This window comes from Artibeus jamaicensis, unplaced genomic scaffold, assembly GCF_021234435.1.
Source record: "Artibeus jamaicensis isolate MK-2021 breed Jamaican fruit bat unplaced genomic scaffold, CSHL_Jam_final contig_387, whole genome shotgun sequence".
Classification (NCBI taxonomy): Eukaryota; Metazoa; Chordata; class Mammalia; order Chiroptera; family Phyllostomidae; genus Artibeus; species Artibeus jamaicensis.
Window position 1 is genome coordinate 16,830,972 of NW_026521812.1, and position 19,497 is coordinate 16,850,468.

The window sequence follows — 19,497 nt, forward strand, 5'->3', positions numbered from 1 at the left end:
ATAAGTCTAGGCAGCCAATGCAGGAGCAAAAGAATAATTCATCAGTGTGTGGGAAAACAACAATAAAACTGGGTAGTGTAGCTCAGTGGATTGAGCTTGGGCTGTGAACCAAAGGGTTGTCAGTTCGATTCCCAGTCAGGGCACAAGCCTGGGTTGCAAGCCAGGTCCCCAGTACAGGGCATGTGAGAGGCAAACCACACATCAATATTTCTCTCTTTCTCTTCCCCTATCTCTAAAAATGAATAAATAAAATCTTTTAAAAAAATCAATAAAACATCTCTTATCCCCCAAAACAGTTCTGCTAGGCTTTGAAGCCATTTCTATTCCAGTGGGGTAATGAAACAATGCCTGTGAACAGCACCCGACACGAATAGTATTTATTTCATGTCCTGGGAACACAGTTTCAAGGAGCACTTCTTCAAAAGTATTTGGCAATAAAGTGGGACAAAGTCAGTTTAGGATTGTGCTTTGGGGATCATAAAAAATTGGAAGATGTGCTATCTCATATGCTGCCACAAAAAAGAATGAATAAATTAAATTTAAATTAAATTATGAGTCAAAATTGCGGGCTGTCTTCAACGTGTCATGGTCATTAAACAGTTTCCCAAATTCCAGATCTTTAGTTATTTGTCATATTGAAAGTGAAAGTTGACCCCGCCCCAAGTGACAGGCCAGGGTAGAAAAGCAAAGAGTCAAAGATTCAAACTGGCTTCAATCCAAACTAGCTTCAGTAATACTTTAAAATCTCCCCCAGGTCAAAAAAACTCTCCAAAGAAAGGAAAATAGTAAAGTCCTTGTGGTTTTTCTAGTTGTGGATAAAAGTTTAGGGCAAGAAGATAAAGTTTTAGCCATATCTGTGAATTTATTCTTATCTCTTCCTTCCCCTGATTTTTTGTCACAGTGAATTCACTGTAAAGAAATCACAGAAATGAACTAAAAATTGTTCACTAAATTGTGACAAAACCAAACCACTATCTGTGCTTCATCAAGAATTTTTTTTCTTTTTCTAACTTCAGTAAAAAAATAGCGTAACTCACTCAAGCTGATGCTTCCCTCTTAAAGAGGCACCACACGGTGTTTCATTTCCACTTCACTTCCGGAAAGTGATTTGAGGACACCCATGTGGCTAGAATGTTCTGTAGCACCTTGCTTTCTCTTTTCATGCTTCTGGCTGTTATTCATTCATGTATAGTGAGAGCCCCACTTGAATTAAACCTTACCTTCTTTGAATTTTCCTTCTACCTTTTTTTATCACCTACAGAAACTATGTTTGTTGTACTTGAAAAAATATTTCAATTTTTTTGTTGGCAACATTTTTTTTAAGTCACAATACACTACTGGCAAACAGGAAGTGGTTAAAAATAATGCTTGAGAGATGTGAACTTGATCTCTCCTCTTCCGTCCACAGGCACTTCGAATTCGGTATATCCCAAACCAAACACTTTATTAGCCTTCCCCGACAGCTCCAAGTTTTACTCTCACGGAAAGACCCCACTGTCCTCTCGGCATCCCAGAAAGGTATTTCTCTGTCCTCTTTGTCATCAAATACAATGGTCAAGTCTCATACATGCTAACTCTTAATTCTTTCTCAAAACCATTATTTCCTTCCATTCTGAGTCCCTATTCCAGGGTTTCATCTGGATAAACACAAAAGGACTAACTGGTCTTCCTGGTTTGACCTCTGCAATTGCTCTCCCCAGGTGGTCAGAGATTCTTCCTTCCTAAAGCACAAATCTGTCACATGGAGAAACCAGCAGCCATTTTCTGTCCCCTAATGGAGCACAGCCACTACCCATGCTGGTGTCAAAGTGATCAAAACTGAGCTGGAGCAAGCCATAGCATCCTGTGGTCAGTCTGCAGGAAATACCCCAGGCGGGGTGACTCAGAGCTACACCTTGATGTACAGTCAACAGCATCCAGACTATGGAACGTGGCACAGGTCTTCGAAGAGCCTTGGGTCCTTTCATAGATAATTGCAACAAAAGTGAAGAGATGGAAGAAAAACTGCTGATAAAAATGACTTTCAAAAGACAATTTTTTAAAAGTGAGCAAAACTAAACATATGCCCAGGGATGCACCCTTGAGTGAAGTATAAAGAAACCCAGGGGCATGATAAGTATAGAAGTCAGGGTGGTCTTTGTGGGGACAGAGAGAACTGTGATTGGAATGGGGCCCATGAAGGGGCTTCTCTGGGTGGCTGGCAAGTTCTCTTTTTTAACCTGTGCTGTGGTTACCAGGGCAATGGGTGTTAGTTGCTTTATTAAGCTACACATGTCTGTATGGTGTTCTATTTCATTTTGCAATGAAAAGGTTAGAAAAATATCCTGTCACACACAAATCGGATCGTGTCGCTGCCCTGTGAAAACCCTGCACTGGCCTCACAGTGCTTGTAAGGAAAAGTTCAAGTTCCTTCACAGGGTGGGCAAGGCCTTGCAGCATCTGGTTCTCCACTCAAAGCTTGCTTGTCTCCTTCCTACATTAAATTTTCAGTTCCTCAAAAGGTCTCTGCTTTCTCTTTATTTTTTAACCTTTTTCATATAATGGCTTTGCTGAGATATGATTTACATACCACACAACAAAACCATTTACAATGTGTGCTTCGATCGTTTTCAGTAAATTCACAGACATATGTGACCATCGCCATAGTCAACTTGAGGACACACTCACCACCTTGGAAAGGAACCCAACACTCTTTGCTCATAACCCTCCTAGGCTCCCAGGCCTACTCTGCTGGGCCCTAGGCTGCCGCTAACCCACACTCTGTCTCCAAAGATCTCCCTGTTCAGAACATTTCACATACACGGAATCATATAACATGGGAACTTCCACTTACTTGGCTTTTAATTTCACTTTGCCTTAAACCATTTTGGGTAATGCGGACTCACTTTGTGCTCTGATAACTTTAATTGTTGCTGCCTCTTCTCCTCACCTGGCTTATGCACCCCTGGGTCATGGACACCTAGCGTACCCTCAATTAGTGTTTGTGAATTTTTGAGCCAATTTTTATTTCTTTCTCCTACTACCAAGATAAGCTGTCTGTTAAGTTTCTCTAAAAAGAGTCACGCTGCTTCACTCCCTCATTATGGAGTAGCCTGTTCTCTCTCCTCACCAGTATAACATGTTATACCATATATGGTACATGTATAGCACACGCTATAATGCGGTACAAATTTAGGTCTTCATTCCAGCCCTGAGTCTTTACTACACTTATCTCTATCTGCTCCTGTCTCTATTCTGTCCAATTTCCAGAAACACTCCTTAGCAGCCTCCTTGCTTCCTGGTAAAAAGAAATCGGAGCTACATCGCCTCGTGGGCACTGGGGTACTACTAGCTATGGGATAGATCCGCTCTCTGAACATCAGTCGCTTCTGCTTGGAACATTCAAATGTGCTCTCTTCCCCTTTCCTTTAACTGATTGTTTTATGTCCTTCAGGGCCCAGTGGCAAAGCCTTCCCCGATGCTCCAAGTTGGCGTCTTCCCATCACACACTGTACTTTCCCCTCTCGCAACATTAACATCTGCATTCACACTGTCTATTAGTCTATATCTTCCAGAGGTCAACAAATGAAGGCAAGATGTTTAACTTGTCCTCAGATTTTTTTGTGTCCCTGATACCTAGCACAATGCCTAAAACAGAATAAGTACACAATAAACTTACATAAAATGGATACATGCATACATTCATTATAAATTAAAATCGCCTTTGCTGGCATTAATTTATAAGAACACAAAATATGAACAAAGTAATAGTTAAAGCTGACACATTATGCCAGGTGCTGCTCTCATGAACTCATTTAATCCTCTACACAACACTATGAGGTAAGTATTGTATTTATCACCAATTTACAGTGAAGAAAGTGAGCCACGGAGAAGTCAGGTGCCATGCGCTAAGTCACACAGCTCTTGAATGGGATTGGAAGACAGTCTGGCTCCACAGTTCCTGCCCTTAATTCCAATAAAGCATCACCTTCCAACATCTAACATCATTGCCACTCATTTCGAAGATTGAGACAGGTGGCTCTGCATTAAAAAAAATTATTGAGTTTATTTGATAGGAAACATTCATGAATATCACATATATGTTTAGATGCTGGATGACAAAATTCAAGGAGTAGGGAGGAGAAAATACCAAGTGCAGGAGGAGCACTTCAAAGTGCAACTAATCCAAGACTCTCTAGTAAACTAGGCACCCAGATGTCAAGTCCTGACGTACCTTTTACCGGCCTCCAACTAGGCCAAAGGTGCAATGCCTTTGTGACTACAGGCAGACAACAGGCAGGTCTTCAGAGAGGATGTGAGACCAGACAGCTAGCACCCAGTGTACAAGGCACCAAACCAGACTTAAAGTTGTATACAGATCCAGGACTTCTGTTCTTGGTAAGCTTAGACTCTCAATCAAAATAAGATCACTTATTCATTCATTAACTATGTCTTACTAGAGCCTTTAAGGGCAATATAACACATCTGGTCTCAGGACTCGACAGCAAAACATGATGATGGCGCTACCCTCAATAAGCTTAGGTTAGTGGGAGAGGAAAACAAATAAACCAAGAATCAGAGTACAGGAGAAGCATCCTCTAAGAGTTTTGCATGGGTTCCTTGACATATCTCAATCACATTGGCAAAGGTATGAGTAGAAGTTGGACTTCAGGAGGTTTCTAAAAGAAGTTTCTTTGAGGCTACATCTTGAAGACATACACTTCTGATGAGAGAACAAGGAAAGTAACCCAGTTAATGTTTGCAAACCAGGGAGTCACATGAAAAGTGGTAACTATGGGATTCGAGAGGGGCAGACATTAGAGAAAATGTTATAGAGGAAGGAGAAGTTAACTGCTTCCTGAAGTCTGAGTAGGGTTGGAGGGGAAGGAGGAGGAGAAGGGCCGGATAAGTCTGGGCTCCCTGCAGCAGAAAGGCCAGTTCAGGACTGGTCTGTAAAGGTATCACCGCCAGACCCAGGCAGAGTTGCAAATGTCAGCGCACCTGGTACAAGCGGACCACTGGGGAGCGCACATCAATGCCTGTCAGTGAAAAGCCTGAAACACTAAAATCACCAAGTTCTAGAAAAAAGAGACTCGAAAAATCTGTAAGCTCTGCTGGATGGAGGCATGTTTTATAGTGACGGTGATGACAGGCTAACTTTTTTTTTACCATCCGAAGATACTTTTTCTTGAAGGAGGTGTCCATGTGCCGTAAGGACACAAACAACAATTAACAAAATGTATTTGCAATGTAGCAAGAACAAGAACAAGAACAAAATAAATTGGAGGGAGGAGAAAAGGGGAGAATAAAGGTGAGGTAGAGTGACTCAAAAAGGCATGTAGAAAAGTGAATTATCTTTTCTCTCCCCCAAAACCTACTTTCTCTTCTATCTTATCTGCGGCATCTTTGAGCTGTCATTCACCCAAGACAAAAACCAAGTACCATTCTTTACACCTCCCTTTCCTTTATCATTTAAATCTCAGTGTGCCTCAGGATCACATGGGGACTCGTTAGAAGGGCAGGCTCTTTGATCTACTCCAAGAAATCATTTACTGAACTTGGGCAGAGCCCTGGAAGCTGTCTTTTTAAGACTACTGATATGATTCTGGTGAAAGAATCAAACTTCAGAAAAACTGTCCCTTATCTGACCAATCTCTACGTAGCTACTCTGTCCGCAACGTCTCTTAAAATTCATCCCACCTTCTCGCCACCATACTGTCTTAATTGTGGTTTTCATCTCCTTCCTAGACTAATATTATGAGCTTCTACTGCGTCCCCTTCCTCCTGGTTTCTCACCTCCAAGGCGTTCCACACACAAAGCTTCTAAACCACAGGCTTACATGGGATTGGCAACGATCTGGCCCCTGGCCGTGTCTCTGCCTGCTGCCCTATGCCAGCATGTTGACGCTGGAAACGAACAGGAAAGATGGATGAGAAGCTGTGTGAAGCATGGCTAAACCACATTTCCTTAATGGATATGGCAGAAGGAAATGAAGAGGTAAAAAAGCAATTGTGAAGATAACTACAGTAAAATGAACTACCCAGCTTTATGAGACTCCATGGGCATATACCTGTCATCATTACTCTCTAGCACTTATAAATGTCTATACAGCATTAGTAAGAACTGAATGTCAGCAAGACCCTATTGTTTTCATTTTATTTTTCAATGTACTTTGCAATCAATATTATTATGTGTTAGTTTCAGGTGTATAACACAGTGGTTAGACGGCCATATCCTTTACAAAGTGATGCCCCGATGTTCCGAGTGCCCACCTGGCACCACACATAGTTATTACACTATTGTTGGCTATGTTCCCCATGCGGTGCTTTCCCCCCTCCCCTCTGGCAACGGTCATTTTGTTCTCTGTGTCTATGAGTCTGTTTTAGTTATGTTTCCTTGTGTATTTTGTTCTTTGGATTCTACATGTAAGTGAAATCAGATGGTATTGGTCTTTCTCTGAGTAAGACCCTATTCTTAAGTGGTATAAAAAGTGAATAGTTATTTCACTTCACAGATAAAACCAACTTTTAAAAGTAATTATAAAGCATTACTGAAATAGAATACAGATATACAAGGTCTGTCCAGAAAGTATCCAGCACTGCAATATGAAAAATAGACATTTATTGAAGAAGATACAAGAAACATCATATAGCCCTGGCCAGTGTGGCTCAGTGGACTGAGTGCCAGCCTGCAAACCAAAGGGTTGCTGGTTCAATTCCCAGTCAAGGTGCATGCGTGGGTTGTGGGCCAGGTCCCCAGTTCAGGGTCTGTAAGAGGCAACCACACATTTATGTTTTTCTCCCTCTCTTTCTCCCTCCTTACCACTCTCTCTAAAAATAAATAAATAAAATCTTTAAAAGAAACAAACATTGTACATAGGACAATGACACCTCAGTCCCCTTCAAAGTAGGTACCCTGGGACCTCACACAGTTCTCCCAATCACCATCAGGTGCCCTGTTTTATTTTCTCAAATCTCATGATTTGGGAAATCTCATGAGTCTGAAAACTCTTCCCTTTCAAAGGTGATTTAAGTTTTGGGAAAAGCCAGAAGTCACAGGGTACCGAATTTGGGCTATAGGAGCACTGAGTCACCTGGGTGATTTGATGTTTCACTAAAAAATTCTGCACGAGACATGATACCTGGGCACGTAGTCGTGATGAAGCTGCCAATCACCAGTTGCCCATAGCTGTGGCCATTTTTGCCATTTTGCATCTCTCAACCAGTGAAGAACACTGAGGTAGTACTGCTATTAACTGTTTGGCCTGGAGGAGTGTACTTATGATAAACACCTTCCCAATTAAAAAGTACAGTTAACATGGTTTGGTATTGCTGCAACTTTGCCCTGCCTCCTTTGGGCGTGGAGAGTCAGGTGGACTTCAACTGGCACAGCTGGGCCTTTGTTTGTGTATCATAGTCATAGACCCACCATTCATCTCTGGTTACCACCTTCTTGAGAAAATCGGGTTCATTGGTAGTGGTTTGAATCAAGTCATTAGCAACCGCAGCAACATGTTCCTTCTGCCCTGGTAGCAGAGGTGTGGAATGAATTTTGACACAAAACAATTCATGCCAAGGTCCTGTGTCAAAAATCTCAGACACAGTAGTTTTTTGGAATCTCCAGATCGGCTTCTAGTTCTCCCACTGTCGCTGATCTTTGCTGACTGCAGCCTGTACACACTCAACATTCTCAGGTGTTCTGCTTGTTGCAGGCCTCCTTCCAGAGTGTGAATCACTTTCAACTGATTCTCGAGCATCTTTGAAGCATTTGTGCCACACTTTTATTTGTGCTGCACTCAATCGCATTGTCCCTGAAAGCCTTCTGAATTATATGAATAGTTTCCATGGAGGAATGTTCAAGCTCAACAAAAAATCTGATGTAGATTCACTGCTCTTCTCACTAGTCAGTTTGAATGCAACGGCCACACAGTACACGTGCTCACTCAATGGCTCTATTGCCCAGTGACTAGTGCAGTGAAGCTGTCACTGTTCATGCGTACACATTCCAGTCCACTCTTCTTGGCTGCTACGTTACATCTGTATGACTCAAACCATTCTCATTATATTAACAATGGCTTGACTTTTTTCGGACAGACCTCATATATGTAGCACTTGCTAACTAACATTTTTCCCTCAATACATGGGGCAAGGAATGCACAAAATTTAAATAAACATCATCACTGGCAAGTTTTTAATAAGGAAAATTTAAGAGGCAAATTTAAAGACTATGTTGAACTTAAGATATCCATGTCTTTGCATTATGTGGGGTGCTGATTTAGAACCCCCACAAAAGGAGGAAAACTCCCCTGGCTTATAGGCACAGCTCCCTCAGCAACTCTGAAAGCCCACCTTGTATTTTAAAAGGCAGCTCACGATAATGAAAGGGAAGGAGGTAGGGGACAGCGAGTCACTCATCACAGAGACGTGTTGAACCTCAGCAAGCTCAGACCAATCCTGAATCTAAGTGCCAAACAACAAACAGACCCCACAAAGGAAATGAACTTTGGATTTCTTTTCAATTGTGTATTATTACCACTTTTGTTCGGTATCTTCGAATAGTTTTTAGAAAGAAGCCTTATTAAAACTACTTTATCCTCATTTGCATTTGAAACGGATGAAGCCCAGTTTGCCTGGTAAGTACTGAACAATCACGCTGAGATGCTCAGCTAATGAGCACAGCTGACTTCACCTCTCCCTTAGCAACTCCTCCATGCCTCCCCTGCCACAGGTCACCTGACCTCGACCTTGCCCCATATCTTCACTTGGAAAGATGCTGACAATAACCTGCTTTTTGAAAAAGGGAAATCCCAGTGACCAGGTTCCTAAAATGTGTTTCTATAACTTTTAAAGAATCCGATCATATTAAAAACCTTCAAGTCATCAGTTTTAGCATTTTATTTCCAAGGATCTTAAGTGGAATAAAAGGGGATAAGTGTCCTTAGATCTCAGAATGAAAGGAACAGAAGAAATGAGAGGCAGAAAGAGAGAGAGGAGGAAGAGTAGAAGGAAGGGAAAACATGATTGCGAACAAACCAGGGGAATGGGGGCTGGGTTTTCTGAGAGCCCAGCTTTTGTTTCCAGAGTCCACTGGATTTGACCGCAATGGATTCCAGGTGCATTCTGGGTTCAGCCGCCTTTCTTTACCACTCTAAAGTGAAGGAGGACAAACAGTGGAGGAAACCCTGACTCATGGTGCTATAGCTCCTCGTGTTGGGGGGCCAGGCCACCTCCTCCCCGACTTTGATTCCCAGCCTTAACATGCAAATTAGAAAAGTAAAGAGCCCACAAAAACAGTTGAGGGGAACTGCATTTGGAGCCCAGCAGGGCTGAGCAAGACAGACACAGTCATCATTTTGGAATGCGCAGAAATGAAACTGATGGGTTCATTTCAATGTGCCAGGGGCTCTTCTTTCTCTTTTTCTCTGTTTATTATTTTATTTTAATTTTATTTTATTTTGCAAATACATCCTCAGATGTCACTCTCCAGACACTTGTAGTTCACAGGTAAGGACTTAATATGCAGTTTGTTGCAAATAAAAATATAATTACTTCTCTGCCCGAAGTTCAACTTCCTTTGTTTCCCTCACCAGTTCTGATTTCCTTAGCCGACTGGCTCTCATGCAAGAGTGAAGTAATTTCTTTCCTCTGTGATTTATTTTCTGATGATAAGGGAGCAAAAATGCCATAGAGAAATGGGGAAAGAATAATTCCCAATGAATACTTCTCAAACACACAACTCCAGAGTGACCAGGTAGGGAAAGTGCTGTGTATTGAGAAGCTTAAAAATAAAGCTACACGTGCATATGTACTTCAGTATAATAACAGTAAAGTTTTTATTGAAACTATGTGCCAGGCACATAACACTCGGAGCTTTACATGCATTATCTTATTTAGTCCTTGGCACAATCTTATTGATATATGAAAAGAATCACCCACGTTTTATAGATGAAGAAACTGAGGTTTAAAGAAGTTAAGCGATCTGCCAAAGGGCGCCTGGCTAATAAACTGGCAAGAGGCGAGTGCAAGGCGCGCCATGCAAGGCCTGTTCCCTGTGGCTGGCAGGCTCACACAGAAGTCCCCAAGCCTGAGGACTGGCAGTGGGCACCAGAGGACTGTACACTGTCAGTTAGAGCTTGGCCAACAAATCCTTGCTGTTACAACCCTACCTTCAATCTCTTTTAAATGCATTCACCTTTTCATATTGTTAAGTAAAATATGGTCAACCTAACTGCCCTTTTCTTAAGTAATTCAGGATCTCTAGGGCTTTCCAATAATCATTGGAGTGAGTTTTTTGTTTATTTCAGCTGTAGATTAATTACTGTAAGAACTTTCTGAGGACCGTGATGTCAACCCCACCACATCTATCAAGAACTGGGCTGAGATACACGATGTATAGGGGGGCTGCCTGATAGACATGCAGTCATTTCATTTTTCTATGTATACAAAATTGTACTGAAGGATTAGGCTAGACCTGGGGGGAAATAGGGGCCTGTGGCTTAACCATATGCTCTTCTCCTCCACCTCATTTCGTGGAACTTTACTTTGGAGATCCTCCATCCAGGGATGTTACGGCATTCATGCATGCATTCGGCAGAAATACACTTGATATCAGGGATGCACACATGAGCAGAACACACATGGTCCTGCCCCTTGGTCTAGTCTGTGTAAAGACAACAGCACTGTACAACTCATCACATGTCAAACAAGGATGTTCCTGAGACTACAGTGGAAGTTCTTCATGAAAACCCCAGGAGAAATTTCTGTCTGATCCTTAGGTTTAAAACAGCATTTCTAAAAACTCATCTGTTTTTAATCCCAAGGCACTGTATACTGAAAACTAACTGAGCCTCCTTCCTCTACGGCTAAAAAATGCGGAGCCCACCCATGGCCCACTCGCGGTGCACAAGATACATTTCAGCAACTATCTCACTCCTGGTCTAGCTGGTGCCCCTCATCTTTTTCTCCTCTCTTTTCTTTCTCAGCTACTTCTAATTTGAGTCTTATACTTTACGCTTCCTTACTCTTCTGAAGGAAAGACACAAACGATAAATACATACATGCACACATACATAAATGTTTAAAAAATTAGGAGAGTAGAATAGTATGTGCTGATTCCAAAAACTCATCATAGAAACTGACTTTATGGACGTTGCTTTAAATCTCTACTAAGAACTGCTTTCATGCCCTGGTTGGTGTGGCTCAGTGAATTGAGCACCAGCCTGTGACCAAAGGGTTGCCAGTTTGGTTCCCAGTCAGGGCACATGTGTGGGTTGCAGGCCAGGTCCCCAGTGGGGGGCACTTGAGAGGCAACCACACATTGATGTTTCTCTCCCTTTTTCTCCTTCCCTTCCCCTCTCTCTGAAAATAAATAAAATCTTCTTTTAAAAAAAGAACTTCTTTTATTATTTTGCTACTTTATTAAACACTTGAGGAAAAAAATAATGAAAGATGGTTAGTTATTTGGAGTTCAACTGTGCTCTTTTTCTGAACTATGCCAGAACTGAATGCACGAAGCAACCATTTATAAATGAGAATACCCCCATGTGCCGACTGGCATATACAGAACTTGTTCTAGTGACTAGGTGATATTGTATAAAAAATGAATTCATTTAAGTGCATTAAGATGCACTTTCTATTGTTATTAGCCCTAGATTTATGATCTCAGCTCATTAAGCAGACTTAAAATGGTAGCATAATAAATTCTAGCCACGCTTTCACCTAACACAGAGCCAAATGCAACCCAAATCTCATTCAGAAGATGAGAGCTATGTGGGGAAAAGGCTTAGTTCAATGTCAAAGACATTACTCACTGGGCAAAAAATAATTTGCCATTACATATATATGTTAAAATATCTTTCAAAATTTGATTTTTAGAACTAAGTTAAGTGTAAGTTTAAATTAGCAAATTGCTATGTATAATGTGCACCCATGTTTTTGGCCCAAACTTTCAAAAAAAATCTTGTTTTAAGTTTTTAATTCAATTATTTATTTATTTCTATTTAGATACTTGGTTTTTTGTACTATAAAATAATTTTAGCATTTATTTTTGAACATACAATGGTCTAAGAAATTGTATGTAACAAATAATCACAAAACACAAGAACAGATACAAAGTATTTCAGGTACTACCCAGGTATCATATGCATACTTATTTTCCCTCAAAAATTTGGGCCAAAAATGTGCATTCTATTTGGCAAAATATGGTACTTTTATTGTTATGAAGACTATGAACATTGCAGAAGGGAGAACAAAGGAGAAAAAGCTTCTGCAACAGGATGTGGGTATCTCTGCAAAGGCAGACACAGCACGGTCTCCTCTCTGTGGTGACAAATCTCCACCACATCATTATGTCTATCAGATTTCCTTTCCACTTTGCAGCACATTACATCAGATGGGTGCATGACAAGATCAGTAGAATTGGAGAACATTTCCCATTTAACGTTTACAATGGCCCAAGATTTCATCATCATTAAGTGAATCCACAGATGTGCTCTTTCAGATTTTCATGTACAAATTACTCAAATGAAATGAACCACATGAATAAATCTGTATTCATGCTTATCTCAGATGTGGGTCTTTCTAATACCAGACGAAAGATGCGTCATTGTGACTTTGCCCTAAACCTTCTTCACTGGTGTCACCATCAGATTCTTAGACGCACGAAGAAAGGCCCAGGGGAACACCGCTGAAAGTTTTAATGGAACAAAGCCAAAAGGAAAATTTCATGAGTTTTCAGAGCAATCTGAACAAAAATGAGTAAACTCTCCAAATAAATCCCAAATACTATTTCCTTAAAGCCTACGTACACCAAATTACAAACCAAACAGGGCCTAGGGCTAAGTAAATAAGAATAACAATAATTATTACTGCGATATTCTTATTTATTGGAGGCTTAATATGTGATGACAACTGTGCTAAATACTTCCCATTATCTCACTTAATCCTTATACCCTATGCAGTAGACACTGTTGCTACTGTCACTTTATATGTCAGACTGCTGAGACTCAGACACAGCTGCAGACCGGGAGCTGGGGTCCGCCTCCCGGCGGCCAGACTCCCGTACTGCCCCCTTCTGCTGCATTGGAGGGCGGCAGGACACAGACCTTTAAGTACGTCGCCAGTATACTCATTTCAGAGAAGAGGATATAGCCCCAGCTTCAGTTTCAAATGCCCGACATTTGCACCCCTTACCCCAGGTGCAAATTATAAAGTCAGTGGGCTCTTTCTTCATGCATGTCATAAGAGATACTCAGTGTTTGTTGATTAAGTCAACGAACACAATGTGGTTATTGGTTTTTCTAAAGAGTGGAAATGTTCTTCAAGGAAATGGCAAATTTTTTCAGTCTGATGAAGCCACTGTAAAAAGGTTTTTTGCCCCAAAATATTAATTATTGATCTTTTGTAATAGCTAGTCTTTTTTTCCCCTCTGAAAATATAAATGAACTATCCTGAGACAATGCCTGCCCCTGTGATATACTACACTTCTCTGTGCATAGTGGGGATGCATAGTGGGTTTAAACAGAGACAGTTAAACCATAAAAATACCAAGCAGTGTTTTAAGTTGTCAAAAAGTGATTATGTTCAACTACAAATTAAAATGAAAATCTAAGAGTCTAGGGATTAGGTGTGGTAGCTTTTAAAAAGTTAAAATTTCCATAAAATCATTAAAAAGCACAGCCTGGTAATAGTACTTGCCAAGACAAAATGTTCCAGTAGCTCAAATTTTTATGCTAGGATCCCTTCTGGAACTAGAAACTAGATGAAAAGATAAATTCTCAATTTCTAGCCTTCAGCTTTCCAGAGCGCAAGCACAAGAAGACAATTGTTCAGGTTGGTTTTTAGATTATTGGATAATGGCACAGAGTTATACCTATTTTTATCAATACTAACATGAATAAAGTACTAGTCCTCTAGTAAATTTCTACACATTTCCAATAACCAGCAAATGTAAGCCCAAAAACACTATGTAAAAATTGTCATTTTTATTGGAAGTCACTTATTCTCCTTTGTGATAGGAGTGTAATCCTCTCTAATAACGGCATTCATTCAAGCCGATATTTATATGCCTGAATGTTTAATACTATAGCAAACAAAAGGGCACTACTTGTGCAATTCTCTAAATGTTATTATATTTGTGCTAAAAAAAATCTCCACTGAAAAAATGCTACTTTACTGTCATATACTTAATATGTCTTTAAAATCAGCTCTGATATAGATTTAATGCAAACTCTTCCATAATCTTTTTCAGCAACAAAATCCAGAAAAATTTTCAAACTCTATAGGCAAACAGCAGTCTTTACCATATTAGCAGAAATTTAGAAAGACTTAAATGCCTTTACCCCATAAGAGAAACTCAGGAAGCCTGCAAACCACCATCCCTCACCCCTATGAAATGTAACATTCAAATGTAACTCATCACAGCATTAAACACATTCACTGACTTTCCTAAGCATTTAACAATGACCTTTCTCTAGCCCTATGACAAGTAGCAGTTTATATAACTTTAAAAGGATATTTCATATAGTTTGTAAATTTTTTAGTGCAACTGAACCATGAATATGTATTAAAACATAGTTTAAGTAAGAATACCCACTGAATCTCTAAATTAATCAATTTATCCATATCTTTTTGGAAGCAAGTAGGCACATCAGTTACAAATATAGTTAATTAATCAAAAAGAAAGAGAAAGTTTCTCCTCAAATCTGAATTTCTAAATGTAAATGATTACAAATAAGAATTCCTCACCCACTTATCCTACAACACCGGTTTTCCTGCAAGTTTGTATAATTTGCTGGTAACTAAATAGGATCTTGTTTATAAACTGCAAGTTAATCCCATTACATTTACTTTTAGCTCCTAATTATTATAAAAATAAATGTTAGCATGCAAAACATTTTTAAGTGTCTGAAATTTCTTGATGAATAAAGGTTTTAACCACTTCGGGATAGGGTCAACCAGAACCTAAAGGCAGATGACAGTAATATACACATACCTTGATACTTTTTAAACAACATGGAAGAAACTCTCAATAATCAACATGGTACTGTTTACTCAACTCAGCAAATTATTTTTTTGTTAGTTAGGTTGTATCTAAATATTTTTCTTCTAACTTTAAACACCGAAGTTACTAGATCTTTTGAAACTGTGGACCTTTGAGAAGCCACTGGTAACACAAATCACAAGTAACTCCTCTCTTCATGCACATTCACACACACACGTGAAACTCCGACCTCCTGATATTTTATCTGAGTATAAACGTGTTTCTTTAAATTGCAAAGTTTATACAGTAAGAAGAAAAAGACAAAAATCTACCAACTAGGCTGCGCTGCCATCCTCTCCATGTAGTCTTTGGCCATGTCTCGGGCTTCGATGTTCTCAGGATACAGCACACAGAACATCGCCAAGGCACCCAGGTTGTTGCCGTAGATTTCATTCCAGCGGGCGCTGTAGTCCTTGGGATCCCAGGGAGGCAGGTACTCCAAGGGGCTGGACAGCATGGTATGCACAGCCTCCGTGATCCGGGCAGCGATGTGCGCATGCGAGCTGGTGGCCCTGAGCTGGAGCTCCGCCACCTCCGCCCTGGAAAAGTACAGCATTGGGTGGTTGTCATAGTTGGCATTGGTGAAGGGAATCATGACATCTGGGTTCTCGTCGCTGACGTAGGCTGACACAAAGCAGAATAAAGATATGAAAAACACACTGGGAGCCCCCCGTGTGTGAGTCCTCATCGTGGCATCAGATCTCCAAATCTCCAAGGCAGCCAAACCATCTTCGAAAGATACTATAAGAAAAAGAAAAGAAAAATATGTTAACTGAAGAAACATTGCAAAGTAGAAACATGGTAGGTAGCCACCCCACTTACTAGGAAAAGATCTAAATATGAGGACTATACAGAAGGTATTCTGCCATGTAATATGAGAAGCAGAAACATTTCTTGAAGATACAAGACACAAGAAACACTGAACACAGGACAGTGATGCCTCAGGCCCCTTCAAAGTGGGCACCTTGGGACATCACACAGTTCTCCCAAGCTCCATGGTCCACCCTGTCATATTTTCCTGAATCTCATCCATGGTCTGAAACTGCTTCTCTTTCAAAGGTGATTTTAGTTCTGGGAAAAGGCAGAAGTCACGACGTGCCAAATCTAGCACTGAGTCACCTGGATGATTTAATGTTTTGCCATAAAAGTCTGCATGAGACGTGATGCACAAGTGGGTACATTGTCGTGATGAAGCCGCCAATCACCAGTTGCACACAGCTGTGCCCTTCTGAACCATTCAAATAGTTTCCACAGAGGAATGTTCCAGCTTAACACAAAATTTGATGCAGATTTATTGCCCTACTCACTCAGTTATTTTGAATGCCATAGCCACACATGCTCACTCAACAGCATCTACCACCCCCAATGACTAGTACAGTGAAGTCGTCATTGTTCACACATGTGCATTCCAGTCCACTCTCCTTGGCTGCCAGATTATATCAATGTTGCACAAATTGTTCTTGTTATATTAACAATGGCTGGACTTCTTCCCAGACAGGCGTTGTATTAAAAAATAAAGCATATGATTTAGATTTTTTCTTTTTAACTATGTATATGCTTTATTTTTTTAAATTTAATGGAGTGACAGTTAATAAAATTATACAGGTTTCAGGTATACAATTGTATAACACATCATCTGTCTCCTTCATCAAGTCTCCTTCCATCACCATTTACACCACCTTTTACCTTCTTACACCTCCCCTTACCCACAACAAAATTTAAACTAGGAAGAAACTCACTGAATCTTAATAATTTAAAATTAATTAATTAGGCATGATACACCAGGCATATATTCACTGTGGAAAACAGAATTTTGGACTTGGCGAAACAGAATGATATTAGGTTGGCCAAACTCCATGTGGTTTTTTCCATAAAAGACATGTAGTTTCATTTTCATCAAAAACTTTATTGATTTGAATAGTTTGAGTTAGCTATCTCCCCCACATGGTATAACATTGATTTTTAATTAATGCCTCGATTTGATTGCTATCAACTTCAACTGGTCTACCCACCCATGGAGCACCCATTGTCCAGCAAGAAATCTCTAGCATGAAACTTTGCGCAACACTTTTGACATGTTCGATCAGTCACAGCACCTTCTTTATACACTGCTCAAATCTCCTTTTGGTTTCAGTTGTGTGTTTTTACTTTTGTTGAAATATTAAAGCATAATATGCTGAAAATGTTGCATATTTTCTTCTATCTTCAATATTAATATGGCTTCACAAAAATTCACCAATTTTGATCAGTTTTATTTTTTAATGCACGCTGACACAATACAATCTAACAAAATTGTTTCTAATGAAATTAAAGACAACTAAGCACTACTAGAACCATCTTACAGAGAAAACCAAATGAACTTTCCAGCCAATCCAATACTTGTGTAAGTAGGCATTCTTCTCATAGCACAAAAAATTTTAGGTTTTATGGTTATTTTTTAGTCACTGATATGAAAACCACAATAACCAAAAGCTGGTGGTGAAATGTGGTCTGGGAATCTAAATGGACATTAGGAAAAAAAAACCCAGAAAATCCTATCTTTCTTAACATAGTCTCCTTCACTCTAATCGCTCCCTGCTTCCTAACATTCTATATTTTGAACCGGGGATTAGGATCAATATGTCTATAAGAATGTAAGCAGACAAAATATTATGAGTAAGGCTTAATATCCTCTTTGTGTCAGCAGAAGGTGGGGACAGAGAAGACAAAACCAGGATAAACATCTGCCAGGCCTGGGCATTCATTCCCTAGGCCGCCATCAGCAAGCACGCGGGGGAAGACCAGACACCGGCTTGCTGGGACTAGAAACTGACATGCCTTCAGTCAGGAAATAAAATCCCAGAATTAAAAGGCTAAAATAACACGTGTGCACTTCCCCCTTATTATTTGAAACTACTGTCTACTTTTTCATTGTGCCCATGGGATTTTGGTGTCATTCAGTAAGCCAGACATTTAAACCAAGCTCACATATTTTCTTACTACTTAACTTTCTTTAAAGTACTTTTCTCAGTGGCAGCTTTGCTCACAGGTTAAAAGAACGTCTTTCAAATGTAGGATCATTAGGGAAAAAAAAGAGAAAGAAAACCCTCAGCCTAGTCGTCTGTGTCTCACATCTGGGATAAAGCACGCATAAAATCCCCTAGAGGAAAGTCAGGGAATTCTTAAAATTCTTCAGAGGGGAAAGGTTATAGAAAGCAGACCAGAAAAAGACAGCTTTTATGTAAATAATGAACAGTAGTTTTCAATTATTAAAGGGAGAAGCTGATGGAGAAAAATCAACCCACCCAGCTGAACAGAAACTATTTTTCCAAGGAAAAACTGCCTCATCACATTCAGAAAAAAGAAAACTAAGCATTTAGCACACATTAGAGATCAATCCAGGTTCCCAACTTGCTAAATCTCCAAGAGAAAGGCACTGAGGCCTCCCTGGTGGATACCGCCATAAATTCTAGTATTCTTTACACTTCTCAAAGTGCTGCAGACTATACACACAGTGTAAGAAATCAGTGGCAGTGGTTTTGCCAAGCATTTTAGATTTACTTCAAGAGTGGAACTGGTGGTAAATAAAGAAAGATCAATATAGCCACACTAAATAAAATATATAAAACAGAAATAACTCTTGGACTCTGCCTATATTATGTCTAGCACCCAGAGCTTCAAGGCAGCTGGCTGGATTCTTGAAGGTCAGAGACCTGGCCAAAAGAAATAATCCTTCGCGGCTGTGTCTGAGAAGGGGTGTGGTGTCTGGCAACACAGATGTGGCTGGATCTGAGGGGATAATGCTCAGTCCCCACTGCCCACCCCACCCCAGCTTTATTTCTTGCTCTTTTAGACAATAATTATGCTAACAATTTCTGTCAAGCCTGTATGTATTAAATTCCCAAAGTTTAAGATTGAATTGCAACCATCAATAAAATTAACACTGTGGGGGGTTTAGGTACCCAGAGTGTGGATGGGTTGTTAGTTTCTCCTTTAACTGACCCCTACATGCATAGAAGTAGAGATCTCTCCACTGCTTTTTTAAAAACTGATTTTGAGAGAGAGAACACGCAACAATTATTCGTTGTTCCACTTATTTATGCATTCCTTGGTTGATTCTTGGGGATCAAACCTGCAACCCTGGCACATCAGGACAACCCTCTCACGGTCCGAAGGTCTACCTAGAGTTGAACTGACCGAGCTGCCTGGCCGGGGCCTGGTTTTTGAAAGTGCAGCTCCCATTCTAGGTGGGTAGGAGGTGGCCGTACAAACATTCTGTCAAGGTGCTTAAGGCTGATTTGTTTTATTATTTTTCTCTTTCCTCATGCATAACCTCCTCCTACCCAGGTACAGAGTCACCGAGGAAGTCAGTGCTGCTCCACAGAGTCCCTCACAATTTCGGGCTCACGCTACGAGCCCAGCCCCTTCTGCCACACTGTTTCCCGTTCAGTAGGACGTACCTGAGTATATTTAAACAAAAAGAGTTGCTCCTGAAGCAC

The 19,497-nt window shown here is 40.3% G+C and overlaps 1 protein-coding gene across 7 annotated transcripts in view; it reads right to left on the reverse strand.

Moving 5' to 3' along the window:
* The window catches only part of DSE (dermatan sulfate epimerase), a 60,796-nt gene that overhangs the window by 22,213 nt on the left and 19,086 nt on the right, over positions 1-19,497 (reverse strand). For 6 of the 7 annotated variants that reach the window (XM_037158108.2, XM_037158105.2, XM_053664848.1 and 3 more), the window contains one exon: positions 15,292-15,760. In XM_037158108.2, the coding sequence (XP_037014003.2) occupies positions 15,292-15,707 (416 nt within the window). In that variant the 5' untranslated portion in view covers positions 15,708-15,760. Of the gene's footprint in view, positions 1-15,291; positions 15,761-19,497 lie in introns of those variants that run through there. The other variant, XM_037158109.2, reaches the window with a different exon arrangement.